Source organism: Protopterus annectens, chromosome 4.part1 (genome assembly GCF_019279795.1).
Source record: "Protopterus annectens isolate FY-2018-M chromosome 4.part1, PAN1.0, whole genome shotgun sequence".
In the NCBI taxonomy this organism is placed as follows: Eukaryota; Metazoa; Chordata; order Ceratodontiformes; family Protopteridae; genus Protopterus; species Protopterus annectens.
Window position 1 is genome coordinate 528392013 of NC_056734.1, and position 16871 is coordinate 528408883.

Sequence of the window (16871 nt, forward strand, 5' to 3'; positions counted from 1 at the left end):
CAGATGGTGTCCCAGGTTACATCATGCACGAACTACAGAATGAACTAACCCCCCACCTAAACACACTGTTCAACCTCAGCCTCTCCACAGGCTACATGCTCATAGAATGGTGCACAGCAGCAGTTATTCTGCTCCACAAAGGAGGGGCTGCAACTGACCCTGGTAACTATCGCCCCATAAGCCTGACTAGCCTGGTCTGCAAGGCTATGGAGCGCATCATCATGGAACTCATTAACAAAGACATTGGGAACCTCCAAACACTTGACCCAACCCAGTTTGGCTTTGTTAAGGGCAGATCATGCCTACTAAACCTGGTTGACTTCTTCGAGACAGTCACCAAGGCCATAGATGAGGGGAAGGTAGTTCACACAGCCTACCTTGACCTCGCCAAGGCTTTTGACACCATTCTCCACTTGGGAATTATAGAAAAACTCACCAGCCTGAACATAAAACCCCTACATCACAAGATGGGCTGCCAACTGGCTTACAGACAGAACTCACAGGGTAAGAATAGCAGGCTCCAGGTTCGACTCTAAACCAGTCACAAGTGGTGTCCCACAAGGCTCGGTCCTGGGACCCCTACTGTTCGGCATATACTTTTCAGAAGTATAGGCAAACACAGAAGGACTATGGCTAACCAAGTTCACCGATGACTGCAAACTGGGAGCCATAATTGACTCACCAGCTGACACAGACATTCTCCAAAAGGGCCTTACTGAGACGGACACCTGGTGTCAAAGTCATGGTATCAAGCTAAATGCCAAAAAATGCATAGTCTTCCCATTTGGGAAAAACAAAACACCCATGAATTACCACATAGGTGGCAGCTCCCTTAATACAGAAGAGGTAATAAGAGATCTGGGGACCCAGGTAGATAGTAATCTCTCCTTTGACAATCATATTGCCAAAGTAGTTGGGAAATCCTTCTATGTAGCCCATCTAATTACTAAAGTGTTCGCATCTAGAAATAAAGAGGTTATAGTGCCCCCCTACTCGTCACTCATCAGACCCATCATAGAGTACAATGCCCCATTTGGGATGTACCTCACAAGACACTTCCAACAACTGGAAAGACCACAAAAGTACCTCACCAAGAGGATTACTGGTCTCAAACATATGTCCTATGCAGCCCGACTGGAAAAACTCCAGCTGTACTCAGTGGCATGTCGCTTACCCAGAGGTGATCTCTGCCTGACTTACAAAGCCATGTCCAACTCAGAATTGATGGACATGCTCCACCTAAAGAAATCCAAGTCACTGTGAGCCACTCGCTCTAGTGAGCTAAACCTCACCACAACAATAAATAGAACATGCTGGAGGGATAGATTCCTGTCACAGAGACTCCCCATGCTTTGGAACAAAATTCCTAACTACATTAGGCAGAGCCCCTCACTAACACTCTTCAAGAGAAACCTTGACGAGTGGATGGGTAACAGAAAATACACCCCTGGGATCACTTCCTTGGCTCTTCTTGACAGAGGCTCAGTTAATTAATCAATGGGGCGGCGAAAGCTGACACACTCTGGCTAGGATTATAAATGCCCTCGGGCAAATAACCTAAAACCTACCTATGAACCTGTGAACTTAAAGCACCAAAACCCCACTTGTAACCCTACACTAAACCCCACATACACAACTATCTATGCACTACCCTTAACCCCTCCCTAACCCTAAGGTCTATAACTACCACACACTTACCCTACAGAACTATACCGCAGACGGGCCAACTATGACAATTCGACATTTCCGATTTCGCCATTTAGTCCATTCAACGTTTCCGCATTTCGCTGTTTATGTGTCGACGGATTCGTATTCGACGGATTCCACTTTCATTTAATTAAAGTAGACCCCTGAGTAGAAACATTCTGGCAAACGAGTAGTTAGGGCTCTGTCATTAAGAATGCAAAGCAAGAGACAACAAAGATGGCTGCCAGCTGGATAATGTATGGCAACTGTTGGCTACTTGAAGCTTCGTTGAGAAGGCAGTGCTGCCATGTTACACAATAAGTAGAAAAGTAAATTGTGTCTGTAACACATTTATAAAGGTAACGTAAAATCTTGCATAATCTTATATGATTTTGCCTCTCCAATTTTATAATACATTTTGGTTATAGTGGTTGAATTCTTTCATTTGCACCAAAAATCTAGTAATATTGCAATCAATAATGATAACAGGGGCGGGCCATGCTATTGGACCGCCGGACTGCAGCCCCCTCAGAACAAAAAAGAAATAAAAATAGAAAAAAAATGTTTTTAAATTTCGCGGACTTTGCGCATGCGCAGTAGTCCCGACTACTGCGCATCTATGCGCATGCTCCAGGCAGTCCGGCAGTCCCCATAGGGAAACACAAAGAGACGTCTGTGCACTTTTAAAGTGCACAGACTCGCTGGGATAATGTATCGGGGCCGGACTGCAACAGCAGCAGTCGGGAATGACAGAACAGTCTCGTCGGGAGGTTTGATTTCAGGGATCTCGCAGGTCTTCGGAGTATTGCGCAGGCAGGATGTACGTTAGCTGGATATTATGGAGAACGGACAGGTAAGTGTATGGTGCTTTTTACTTTTATAATGTATGGTACTTGCTGCTTTTATACTTTGTGTGTGTATGGTACTTGCTGCTTTTATACGGTGTGTGTGTATGGTACTTGCTGCTTTTATACGGTGTGTGTATGGTACTTGCTGCTTTTATACGGTGTGTGTGTGTATGGTACTTGCTGCTTTTATACGGTGTGTGTATGGTACTTGCTGCTTTTATACGGTGTGTGTGTGTATGGTACTTGCTGCTTTTATACGGTGTGTGTGTGTGTATGGTACTTGCTGCTTTTATACGGTGTGTGTGTGTATGGTACTTGCTGCTTTTATACTGTGTGTGTGTGTATGGCACTTGCTGCTTTTATACGGTGTGTGTGTGTATGGTACTTGCTGCTTTTATACTGTGTGTGTGTGTGTGCATGGTACTTGCTGCTTTTATACTGTGTGTGTGCATGGTACTTGCTGCTTTTATACTGTGTGTGTGCATGGTACTTGCTGCTTTTATACTGTGTGTGTGCATGGTACTTGCTGCTTTTATACTGTGTGTGTGCATGGTACTTGCTGCTTTTATACTGTGTGTGTGCATGGTACTTGCTGCTTTTATACTGTGTGTGTGCATGGTACTTGCTGCTTTTATACTGTGTGTGTGCATGGTACTTGCTGCTTTTATACTGTGTGTGTGCATGGTACTTGCTGCTTTTATACTGTGTGTGTGCATGGTACTTGCTGCTTTTATACTGTGTGTGTGCATGGTACTTGCTGCTTTTATACTGTGTGTGTGCATGGTACTTGCTGCTTTTATACTGTGTGTGTGCATGGTACTTGCTGCTTTTATACTGTGTGTGTGCATGGTACTTGCTGCTTTTATACTGTGTGTGTGCATGGTACTTGCTGCTTTTATACTGTGTGTGTGCATGGTACTTGCTGCTTTTATACTGTGTGTGTGCATGGTACTTGCTGCTTTTATACTGTGTGTGTGTGTGTGTGTGTGTGTGTGTGTGTGTGTGTGTGTGTGTGTGTGTGTGTGTGTGTGTGTGTGTGTGTGTGTGTGTGTGTGTGTGTGTGTGTGTGTGTGTGTGTGTGTGTGAAAATGCCCCAGGTGCTCATGGTGGTGTGGTAGGGAATACCTCAGGCTTGAACCCTGTACCCTGTATGCAGGTGTTAAAGACTTGAGTTCCCTACCCACCACCATTTGTAAAAAAATTGCAGATTTTTGCCTCATATTTGATCTGATCTGTTCCTCATAATATCTGTGGTTGTAAATGTTGCAATGCTTGATATTTGATGGTGTAGTAGTAGCATTGTTGCCTCACAGCTGCAGGTTCTCAGGTTTGATTCTTGGCTGGGGTTCCTTCTTTGTGGGGTCTGCTATCTTCTCCCTGTGTTTGTGTGGGTTTGCTTTTATTTGTTGGTGCACTGGTAGCATTGTTGCCTCACAGCTGCAGGTTCTCAGGTTTGATTCTTGGCTGGGGTTCCTTCTTTGTGGGGTCTGCTATCTTCTCCCTGTGTTTGTGTGGGTTTGCTTTTATTTGTTGGTGCACTGGTAGCATTGTTGCCTCACAGCTGCAGGTTCTCAGGTTTGATTCTTGGCTGGGGTTCCTTCTTTGTGGGGTCTTATCTTCTCCCTGTGTTTGTGTGGGTTTGCTTTTGTGTCCTCCCATGTTACAAAGACATGTCTGCATTATTTCTTCCTGGGCCTCTGCTGAAAATTGTTTTTTTGTTCCAAGTCAGACTGTCCTGATTAACAAATGTTAAATAAAATTGACAGGCATTTGAATTTCAGACTTCAGGCTTCTGAATGTTTAAGTCCTTGCATATTTGATGGTGCAGTGGTAGTATTGTTGCCTCACAGCTATAGGTTTTCTGGTTTGATTCTTGGTTGGGGTGGCTTCTGTGTGGAGTCTGCATCTCCTCCCTGTGTTTGTGTGGATTTGCTCTGGTGCCCTGCCATTTTACAAAGACGTGTCTGCAGTATTAATCCCTGCGTCTCTGCTGAAAATTGTTTTTGTTCTGTCCGCAGTAAAATTGACAGGCATTTGAATTTCAGACTTCAGGTTTCTGAATGTTTAATTCCTTGCATATTTGATGGTGCAGTGGTAGTATTGTTGCCTCACAGCTATAGGTTTTCTGGTTTGATTCTTGGTTGGGGTGGCTTCTGTGTGGAGTCTGCATCTCCTCCCTGTGTTTGTGTGGATTTGCTCTGGTGCCCTGCCATTTTACAAAGACGTGTCTGCAGTATTAATCCCTGCGTCTCTGCTGAAAATTGTTTTTGTTCTGTCCGCAGTGAAATTGACAGGCATTTGAATTTCAGACTTCAGGTTTCTGAATGTTTAATTTCCTTCCATATTTGATGGTGCAGTGGTAGTATTGTTGCCTCACAGCTATAGGTTTTCTGGTTTGATTCTTGGTTGGGGTGCCTTCTGTGTGGAGTCTGCATCTCCTCCCTGTGTTTGTGCGGATTTGCTCTGGTGCCCTGTCATTTTACAAAGACGTGTCTGCAGTATTAATCCCTGGGTCTCTGCTGAAAATTGTTTTTGTTCTGTCAGCAGTAAAATTGACCGGCATTTGAATTTCAAACTTCATGTTCTTCAGAATACATAGTAGCACAACCTTTTTTTCTAGCAATTTTCTAAGTTTATAAGATGAATATTTCAAATTTGTCCCTATTTTTGGGACTGTATTCCCCCATTATTGGCTTCGTCCAGGTTTTTGTGCTAAGGTTGACAGCTATGGCAAGAACTGAATTCACTGAATATGTTTGAGGGCTGTATTCCCTCATTACTGGGTTTGTCCAGGTGTTTTGTACTAAGAGGTTGACAGCTATGGTGAGAACTGAATTCACTAAATGATAACCATTTAAGTTTCAGTCTTCCTCTCTTTACAAAGCAGCTGATGTGGCGAGTGGTATGTTACTCTGACTGTTTTTGCTCAGGGACCTTGGCAGTAAAATGTATGGTGGCAACACAACATTTTATTCTAGCAACTTTCCAAGATTATACAAGCAATGTTTAATGTGTCCCTGGTTTTTGGGCTTTTGACCCCCAATACATTTTGGCTTTTTCCAGTTTTCTTGAGCTGCGAAGTTGAGATGCAGTTGAGTATTGAGTAGATTTTACAAGGAGCTGAGAGCTGCAGGGGAATAGAAGTTTAGTGTTTTGCCTAGTTAATACTATAGCACAACAGGTTGTGTATTTGCTTTTGATGCAGAAGGCTGTGGGTTCTACTCCCACAAGGGGTGGATGCTGCCGTACTGAGAATGTTCTCCTTGGTGAAGATACTAACTATGAGTCTGTTATCAGCTTGCCATCCATTTCCTCTTGCAATATTATTACTAGCTTATCATTTTTTAATGTAATATAGGCAATTTATTCCTGAGGGGCAACAGACACTTTATTTTTCAATGAAACCATGAAATATAAAGGTGATTGCTAGCAGCAACCGCTTCATTAGTTACAGATTTCTTTAATGTGGAATTATTTAGATGACTTACTTCAGAGATTGTGCATATTTACTGATAATGGACTGTAGAATTGTGCATATTTACTGATAAAGGTGGACTGTAGAATTGTGCATATTTACTGATAATGGTGGACTGTAGAATTGTGCATATTTACTAATAATGGTGGACTGTAGAATTGTGTATATTTACTAATAATGGTGGACTGTGGAAGTCTGAGTAGACTTTTTTATGATAAATGTTCTCAACTGGGCAGTTTTGCCATTATGGGTGCATATGGTTTGTTTCATTGCTTACTGGAAAAATGTTCAAAACAAATTTAAAACACCCTCTAACAAGTGTACTGTATTGTACAAGGAATATAATTTTAGCACAATGAGGAAGGTGTATCAAAGAGCACATGTATGTTTCATATGCAAGGGGCCTATGATTTGAAAACAGCCCAAAATTAATCTTTATCTGCCACTGGCAAAATGTATTTTCTTTGAATGTGGGTTTCAATGCTGTTTCAATGAATGTGAGTTTCAAGGGCAGAGAAGTTTTAATGCTAAGTTTTCATTGTGAGACTGCATTGCTTTGTTTAACAGATGACTTAGTGTTTGTGCTGTAAAATACAAAATAAAACTTTCAAATGAAGTCCAACTCATCATAGAAGTAAAGCAGTATGCACATTAGTGTTTATGGTAAATGGAGTGAAATAGCCAAGTAATGGTTCATTGGAATGGCTGCAGAGGCTCCATTCAACCATTATTTTGTCGGGGGGAAGGGCAGCAAACTCAGACAGGCCCAGCTGAACTATACCTCCCTACTGTCCAGATTTTCAAAGAATGAATAGATTTTTGCTTCTTATTTTTGGTTTGTTCTTCATAAAATTTGTAGTTTTCTGGCAAATCATTTAGGAATTAAGTCACTAAATAATACATTTCAGACTTCATAACCTTCAGAAAAATGCATGTTAAAGTAAGAGCTGTTCTATCAACTGTCTCAATTTATACAAGAGCAATTTTTAGTACTGTTTATATGTGCCCCCAATATATTTGGCCTTGTTCAGATTTACTGCATTAACAGGTTGAGCGGTACATGCAAATAAATTGCTGTATAAAATTAGGCATAGCCAACCTCTCAACTGTCCCCAATTTTTGGCTCAAAATGTTGCTCTTCCCCCTAATAATCCCTCCTCAAAATAGCAATTTTGGAAGAAAACATGGAGGGTTTACAATTAAGAAATAACTGTAATAATCAAAGTTATAGATTACTTGAAATGCATGTAGATTCTTTTATTTTGTCAGCTGCTCAAGGTAGCAGTACTAATATTAAAGTGTCCCTTCTTTGACAGGTAGCAGCTGTATTGTGTGTCTATTTTATATTTTTGCATCACATTTTTGGTCCATTTTTCATAAAGTTGTGTTTTTTGGCAAATTAGTGACAAATCACTAAAGACTGAAGTTAGAAAATGACAGACATTTGAGTTTCAGATTTTATACCCTTCAGAAAATTCATACTAATGCAAGACCTATTCTATTATCTTTCTAAGTTTATTAGAGCAATATTTAAAAATTGTCCTTATTTTTGGGCCTTTATCCCACTTCTGTGTATGGCTTTGTTCAGATTTCTTGCTCTTGAGGTTGAGAGGTATGACAAATGTGTCAGGGCCATCACAGTCAGCCAGAGAGATTTCAAATTGTGACATGCTTGTTGCACCCCACTCCCCCATGTAGTGACCCTGGATGTGTCCAAGCAAGGCAAGGAGTAGTTGTATCTACCTTGGATGGGAAGGACACACTGCATAAGTACTACAGTGGCTTTTCATCTGTCCTTGATTTTGCAGAATGGTCTGGTTTCTGTCATATTTTTGTACGGCTGATTTATGCTTATTACTCAGATTTATGCTTATTACTCAAAGTGCCTGTTGCTCTGTGTTTAAGTAGCAATGCTTTAATGACCATAAGGTAAGCTTGTCTGAGATCGTAAGATGCAAGTAAGCTTTAATAAGCATACTGTTAAAGAATTGCCAACATTGAAAGCCTTTCTGTTGTTGTCATGCAGAGAATACTTGACTAGATAATGTATAAGCCTTGGGTATTAAAGGACAGGATTCCATTATTTTAAAAAGCTCATTACACTTGTTGGAGACTTCCAGTCATCTCTACAGACTTTACCCGTAAACTAAACAGAATGCCAATCATGTGTGGTCCATAACCTGTACAGTAATCCTTTAAGCAATGTATCTTGAGCTTGTTTCTTGTTTGCTTTTCATTTTTACTTTTATCATGTTTTCCTCATGAAAGAAGTTGTCAGACAGCAGTTCTTTTTTGTATAAGAAACATTTTTACAAGTGGGGCATCACATAGATTTCTACTTTCAGCATGTTACTTGGTACTTTAATAAAGCTGAATATATTATAATTAGAACTGCAGTGCAAGGAGAAGTGGTTTGAGTTGAGTGCTTCTGGTTTTTCTTATACTTGATTTTGACTGGCATTCCAGTAATGTATTTAAAAAGTAATTTATTTTTTCATGCCTCATAACCTTTTGTTTCCATCTAGATATTAAGTAAGCTGTCATGCAGCCAATGCATTGAAATAGTTTTATTCTTCTACACTTATTTTTGTCTTGATTGGACTTTCATAATGATGGTTTACCACCCAGGGCAGTGTATTTAATTAAAGTTAGTTTTTTGTGGTTTTGTGCATAGCTCCTCCCCTTTCTGGTTGACCACACCCCTTCCACTTGATCCCACCCATTCAGCTGTCTCCTGCAGCCCCCCTGTGATTTGAAGTCACCAGCCGCCACTGAATGATAAGCTTATTGTTATGCCAAATAGTTCACTGGCCAAACAAAAAGAGAAATGGATTTGTCTGTCTGGAATCATGGGGATTCAAACCTCTTGCTAATGAAAGTAGAAAATAAAGGGGCACAGTTCAGATCTCAAACCTCATTTTGTGGAGGCAGTCCTTAAGTCTGAATGCACAGCACACTACATAGTTCCTTCACTTCACTATTCACCAGTTTCCTAGATCTTCATTTCAGATGTCATTTCAAGAAGATTCTTGTCATGCTTGTGTATATGTCACTACTGCTAAAGGTAGTAATACTTACAGGCAGCAGTTCTTCCCATCTGAAAATGACATTCTGCATATTCTAAGTCATCTCTGACTGCAGTCAGCTAAATGTAGGAGTCTGTATTACTGGGACAAGCTGACAGAGAATGGCACTATTAGAACATGCTTCCCTAGAAATCATTATGCAGCAAATTCTTCCGAGAAGCAAACAACTCATAGCCAAATATATGTCAGCATATATTGTACTGTTCAGTAATATATACTGTTATACAGTTGTTTTTGCTCCTGTGTTTCCCAAAATATGTAAAAAGCAGAGTTCCACATCAGAGCATCATCCTGAATAACTACATTAACATATGCTTTGTGCTTTTCTCGGGTGGCTCACCGACACAGGTGCTTAAGAGTGGCTAAAACGCATGCATATTTTTTAATCCACATGAGAGCCTTTTCATCTGTGCTCAGTTCCAGAAATTGCTTCCTAATTTAATATAGGTACTGTGTAGCTTCCATTAAAACATTATTTCCTTAAGCTTGAACCATTGGCAGTCACAATAAAAACGTGAAGCCCTGGTAGTGAGTGTCAAAACTGTATCACTCTGCAAGCTCATCTTGGATGCTGCAGACTACCCAGTCTTAGGAAATATACTAGATATGAATTAAAACCAGTTTTAGTGAGGACTTGGTAGTAGCATTGCAACAAGACAACAACATCCCATATACAGTTAGTTGCGCAGGAAGTTTTACAGCTTGCACACCTTTAGTCAACTGGACAATTCCATGAAGGTGCATCTTCTAACTTGTTTTTCCAATTTTTTCACATATAAAACCAAATATTTTTGATGCTTCAGGCAGTATGGAAATGCTATCATGAGTGCTAGATGATTTAAAAGCCTTTTCATCTATGTATGTTTTATAATGCTACAGGTCCAATACTGTAATTTAAAGTGAGTATTCAGTGTTGTGGAATTTTTACTCTGTAAAGGCAAGTTTGCCGAGGCGCTAGAGAAAATTATTGTGGAGAAGAAGTTATTGTGCTTTTTACCTTTGAGTGGATTAAATTATTATCCAGAAGTGCAGTGGAGTTTTTCTTTCGTGGTAATACCAATACTGTAATTTGTTTATTTAACATTTGTTTACCGGGAAAGTCTGACTGGACACAGGTCCATTTTCAGCAGAGGCCCGGGGAAAAAAGCTCCAACAATATGAAAAACAAACAAACATTATACCACAAGAAAATTACAGAGTACAGGTCATCAATGAAAGTACACATTGCAAATATAAATAACCGAAAGAGATGTATTTGATACAGCATTTACCAAAGGATCACTATGTTGGCAGGTAGGTTTATGTTTAATTACCTATTTAACTGTGAGCTTTCACCAACTGAAATTTTATGGCTTCTACATGGAGGTCTAGGCCACAGGATGGAGAGAAATTTTCCCCAAAAGAAGTAACCAACATTCAGCTAAATGCCTGTTCAGGAAAACTTTTATTGAAAGTAATCTTCTAGCAATGAGCAAAGAACCCTGCTACAACAGATGGTGGTGTGCTCACTGCATGCCTGTTACTCATTACACTCAGCCTTGGGGCTGCTGCAACATCAGGTAGGGAGAAAAGTGCCATTACAGTAACTTCCATCTTCTGACCAAAGTGTCAGCTGATAGTCACATCCTGGATATGACTGCATTGCATTCTAGTGCTCTTCCTATGCTCTCTAGGAGAAACTCAGGATAATGAAAATAGCAAACTGAAGCTATCTGTTGTTTTCCAGAAGGGAGAAGCTGCAAAGAAACTGGTACCACTCATAGAGGAACATAAACATGCTTTCTAATTCATCCAGTATCTGGCTATATACTTATAAATGGGAGGAAGCACAGTATATTACGCCAGTGTAGCTTCACCTGCATGCTACCTTATTTCTCTTTGATTAAAACATTTCATGTAACATGCAAGCAATGATAACTTTCTGAACACTACACAATAATACCACAATAATACCTCTCTTTAAGCTGAGATCCCTGAAGAATGTTACTGGCTCCCTTTGCTAATTGGCTCTTTTCTACAGCAACCTTCCCTTGACTTAATTACTAATGTTGATAGAAAACATATGAAGTGTCAAATGTGTTTTATAATCTGTTATCATCCAGTTTATTTTCTCTCTTTGTTACTTCTACTATTGCATATCTTTAAGCATGGTTCTCAGCCTATAAGTCATACACCATTAATATATGTTAACTAAATTAAATGTGCTCTTTTGTGGATTGTGCATCACCTTGCATGGTACTTCCATATCCAAACTAACATCCAGTGGTCCTGATCTTATTCATCCTGCTGTATGTCAGAAGCTGCATCCTCCACCATTATGAAGCTTTCAGCTTGAATTTGCTTTTCTCCCTCCCCATATACACTCCCCATTTCTTCTCATTGCTGTTGTCAGAAATACACTGACATGCCCTCCGCATTTCCTTTGAATTTCTACTAATAGTGGAACATATACATTCTATATATTGGCTGGCCCTACTTCCTGTCCTATCTACTCCTTTATTTTAAATTTATTTTGTAGAGTTTTTACCACCTTAACATTTATGCATGCGTATACAATAAATACACAGATCCAGAACTGCAGCTGGTGTATTAACTTAATCAGTGTTCTATGTAAAACCATGGAAAAAGTCATAATAGAGGGGAGAGGACTTAACCTCCATTAAACCTGGAAGATGAGGGGTTTGTTGATGGGAGATCTTGCCTTCTGAATCCTGATGCCTACTTTGAAGAGGTAACAGCGCCACCTGAGAAAAGATTAACAATGGCTGCTGCTTGTCAAAACCTTGCAAAGATATCCAACACTGATACAGAAAAGAGAATAATTAACAAATTAAAAACATTGCATATCAGTCAAACATAACTCAATGAGTAAACCAGTTGTTAAGCAATTTGACTTAATAAGTTAAGGTGATGCTTCCTTGTCTTTCAATACTGAAATGTTGGGACTCACAAAACTAGTCCCAAAATGCTGAAAAAAGTCCAAAAATACAAAAAGAAGAGTGAATATTGAAAACTGATTTTCTCCTTTAAACTTGTTTTTTTGCAAGGGGCGAGACCCTCTTCACCTCTCACATTTGTATATATACACCAAGTCTGAGATCACCATACCTTGGAGAACAGTTAATATTGTGCAAAATGGCAATCTTGTATTTAGTATATGTAAGTCTGGATTCTTGGTCATTCAGTCTCAACATTCTGAGATTTAGCATTGTGAGTGTCAGCAATTCATGTGGTTACCATTATCAGTGGTGTCCCACAGGGTTCTCTACTGGGGCCACTTCTTTTCTAGACTGTTCCTATCATCCAGCCAGCTGCAGGCCTGTTGCCTGACCATGACTAACCAGGGTAAGAGTGAGCAGCCAATTGCTGGCTGTCCTGTTCCACAGGTTAAGGTGACTGGCTATTTTAGGTTCCCATGATCCCATCATACTTCTTATGTGCCCTGTTTTTGCTGGAAAACACCTCTTTTTAAACTTAAAAAAGAAGGCACAAAAATTCTGAGTGGCCCCTTTAAATTTAAGTGTGATACAGCACTTTCATCTTTCATCAGGCTGCAGCACAAGATAACATGATAATATCAGTAGAATGGCAACCAGAACACTACAGTTTGACATACTGTAATTGGTTTGGGGAGAAAGAAATACTGAAACTTATCGGATCTAGTGTGCTGCTGACTTTTCTAAAGTGATGTGTTGCCACTTTGAATGTCTATACACTGAGGTGAGTTCCTTAAATAAATTCAACTACAGCTGTTTTCAGTGTAGCTGCTTCAACAATCCAGCTACCGACTTTTCTTGGCTGGACAAATGAATATTTTTTTTGGGAGGGGGACTGAAAATCATACATCTCTGAGGGTATTGTGTAGGCCTGAGATGTGGTATACATCTCTTATCATTTTAGAGATTATAGCCCCATTAATTTTATAGAAGTGGGTTTCCATATCCCTTATTGCAACTATTTTATCATAAGGACTGCAAAATGGTGGCCTGCAATCACACATACACTTGACAGAGGTGACCAACGTCGCAGCAATTCATTAGACATACCTTAAATAATCTTATTTTTAATACTGGGCAATGAGGGTTCTAAGTGGCCTCTTTAGACAAGAGGAAGTTAAAAGTATTTTTGCTGGAACTTTTATATCCAGCTGATCTGGCAGCAGTATGAGATGCTGGGAAAGCACTATCACAATAATGCTACTCTGCAGGTATCACAGCAGGGAACTCAGCACCTGAAGTGGGATGGAATCAACCTGTCTTTCTGGTACCAAGGCCAGATATAATTCCTGTATGGCTACTGACACTGTTTTAATGTTTAGGTCATTTTGGTGTGTGTGTGTGTGTGTGTGTGTGTGTGTGTGTGTGTGTGTGTGTGTGTGTGTGTGTGTGTGTGTGTGTGTTTGGGTAGGGCTCAAGGCCAATATAACAGAAATAGTTTGTTCTGAGTGCTGGTATCCCACAATCCTAACAACGTTGAAGAGGTTATGCTTTTAAGTACACAAATTGATGTGCGGATAGTGAATCATGAAGTGCAGTGGATTAGCAAGGAGGAAGTAAGGATAGCTATGAAGAGGATGAAGAATGGAAAGGCTGTTGGTCCAGATGACATACCTGTGAAAGCATGGAGGTGTTTAGGTGAAATGGCAGTGGAGTTTTTAACTAGATTGTTTAATAAAATCTTGGAAAGTGAGAGGATGCCTGAGGAATGGAGAAAAAGTGTTTTGGTAACGCTTTTTAAGAATAAGGGTGATGTGCAGAGCTGTAGTAACTACAGAGGGATTAAATTGATCAGTCACAGCATGAAGTTATGGGAAAGAGTAGTGGAAGCTAGGTTAAGAAGGAAGGTGATGATTAGTGATCAGCAGTATGGTTTCATGCCAGGAAAGAGCACTACAGATGTGATGTTTGCTCTGAGAGTGTTGATGGAGAAGTACAGAGAAGGTCAGAAGGAGGTGCATTGTGTCTTTGCGGATTTAGAGAAAGCATATGACAGGGTACCTAGAGAGGAGTTGTGGTATTGTATGAGGAAGTCGGGAGTGTCAGAGAAGTATGTAAGAGTGGTACAGGATATGTATGAGGGTAGTGTGACAGAGGTGAGGTCTGCAGTGGGAGTGACGGATACGTTTAAGGTGGAGGTGGGATTACATCAAGGATCAGCTCTGAGCTCTTTCTTATTTGCAATGGTGATGGACAGGTTGACAGACGAGATCAGACAAGAGTCCCCGTGGACTATGATGTTTGCAGATGATATTGTGATCTGTAGTGAGAGTAGGGAATAGGTGGAGGAGACCCTGGAGAGGTGGAGATATGCTTTAGAGAGAAGAGGAATGAAGGTCAGCAAGAGTAAGACAGAATATATGTGTGTGAATGAGAGGGAGGATAGAGGAATGGTGAGGATGCAGGGAGTAGAGGTGGCAAAGGTGGATGAGTTTAAATACTTGGGATCAACAGTTCAGAGTAATGGTGAGTGTGGAAGAGAGGTGAAGAAGAGAGTACAGGCAGTATGGAGTGGGTGGAGAAGTGTGTTAGGAGTGATTTGTGACAGACTGGTACTAGTAAGAGTGAAAGGGAAGGTCTACAAGAGGGTAGTGAGACCAGCTATGTTATATGGGTTGGAGACGGTGGCACTGACAAAAAGGCAGGAGTCACAGCTTGACGTGACAGAGTTGAAGATGTTAAGATTTGCACTGGGTGTGACAAGGATGGACAGGATTAGGAATAAGTATATTAGAGGGTCAGCCCAGGTTGGAAGGTTTGGAGACAAAGCTAGAGAGGCAAGATTACATTGGTTTGGACATGTGCTGAGAAGGGATGCAGAGTATATTGGGAAAAAGATGCTAAGAATGAAGCTGCCAGGTAACAGGAAAAGAGGAAGGCCTAAGATAAGGTTTATGGATGTGGTGAGAGAGGACATGCAGGTGGTTGGTATGACAGAGCAAGATGCAGAGGACAGGAAGAAATGGAAACAGTTGATCCGCTGTGGCGACCCCTAACGGGAGCAGCCGAAAGAAGAAGAAGAAGTGGGTAACTAATCAGTGCTCACATTTTTTAATATTACTTTATATTCACTATATGAAGCTTTTTATCACCATGCATGCAGCAGTGCAGAGCCTGGATGTATATCTGATCTCAGGCCTTGATAAAACATGTTACCATTGTAGTCTTTACTCATTACAGGACAAAAGTGGTAGAGAATACATAATCGATATACTTAAGTATTTTGGGTGAGTAAATAGAACAGATAATGCCTTTCTGATCTAAGAGAAAGTAACCAAAATGAACATCTTCTGCACATAATGTTTAGTAAACCTACAGCAGGGCTGAGAAAAGCAGAGAGCAGTAGGTGTTTCAGTCATAATGTGGTGGCTGGCTAGAATTTATACCAAAACAGGTGCCATCTCAGGATTTGTTGAGCTCCTTAAGAGGGGTGGGGGCAGAAAAACAATAACACAGTCTTATTCACTATGGTTTGTAAATGCACTCTGAAACCACAATGTTATTTATTGTTTTCTTAATATTAATGGAACAGCTTTATGAGTTCAACACCCTTCTACTGGTGGCTCAAAGAATGCATGTATGCATGAGTTATCTTGATCTAAGCTGCATCTGCCCCCACTATACTTAAATGTTACCAGAATCAAGAACAGGTGTTTGTTATTTACTGACTTACTGGTTCTCTGTTCTAATCTACTATTTATTTGCTTTCTCCTCAGGTCAAGAAGGTCATACCTGAAGATTCATTTTATTTCTCAATTTTGAGAAATCCAGTCAACATGATGGAGTCTGCATTCACATATTTTCAAGATGCAGGTCCCTTTTCAAAGGCAAATTCTATAGAAAAATTCCTAAAGAAGCCATGGGAGTATTTTATGTCTGTAGCATCTAATAGGTATTATACTAAGAACTTCCTGGCTTTTGATTTTGGGTTCTTAGAGTTTGGAAACTACTCTGAGGAGGTCGTCAATTACACGATTAGCAGGATTGAGAGCATGTTTGATCTGATTTTAATTAGTGAATACTTTGATGAGTCCATGATCCTCTTAAAAAACACTTTGTGTTGGGAGTATGAAGACGTACTATCCTTCAAACAGAATAGCAGAAGCAACAAAACAAAGCACTCTTTGTCTGAGCAGGTAAAGCTAAATGCAACAAAATGGAACTGGTTAGACTGGGAGATCTATGTTTATTTCAATAAGACTTTCTGGGAGAAGATAGATACTAACATTGGCAGACAAAAAATGCAGAAAGAATTGAAAGAACTTAAGCGCAAACAAAAAGATCTAATGGAGACGTGCATCCTTGGCATCTCTGATCCAGATAAGATTCATGACTTGTCTCTTAAGCCTTACCAACCTGGAAAGGCAAGAATTCTTGGATATGCTCTCAAACCTAACTTGACTGTGGAAATGAACCAAAAATGTAAAAGACTGGTTATGCCCGAGCTTCAGTACACAGTTATATTATACAACAAACAATTTCCTCCAGTCAGGGCAAAGGATAAACCAGTAAAACTTGTGAATTCCAAACAGAATTAGTGACCTTGTAACTGAACAACAAAAAATTCTAGAGTGCATAGGCAAGAACAGGCTTCTGACAAGAATCTGTCTTGCAGTATCATGTTCAAAATCTTAGAAAGGAAATGTATCTAGGTGAAGTGGCTATGTTGAATATACTGAATGAGTGAGGAAGAGACAACTGCAACCAATGAAAAAGAGCTAGCTTTCAACAGTTAGGAGTTACATATTTTTACTTCTAATGCAGCATTCTTATCCCAGTG

At 40.1% G+C, this 16871-nt stretch overlaps 1 protein-coding gene across 1 annotated transcript in view; it reads left to right on the plus strand.

The window, feature by feature from the left end:
* LOC122801245 (galactose-3-O-sulfotransferase 2-like) overlaps positions 1-16629 on the plus strand; it is a 123851-nt gene extending 107222 nt beyond the window's left edge. Inside the window, exon 3 of the mRNA XM_044070798.1 lies at positions 15808-16629. Coding sequence (XP_043926733.1) covers positions 15808-16629 — 822 coding nt within the window. The remainder of the gene's footprint in view (positions 1-15807) is intronic.
* Positions 16630-16871: the final 242 nt, after the last annotated feature.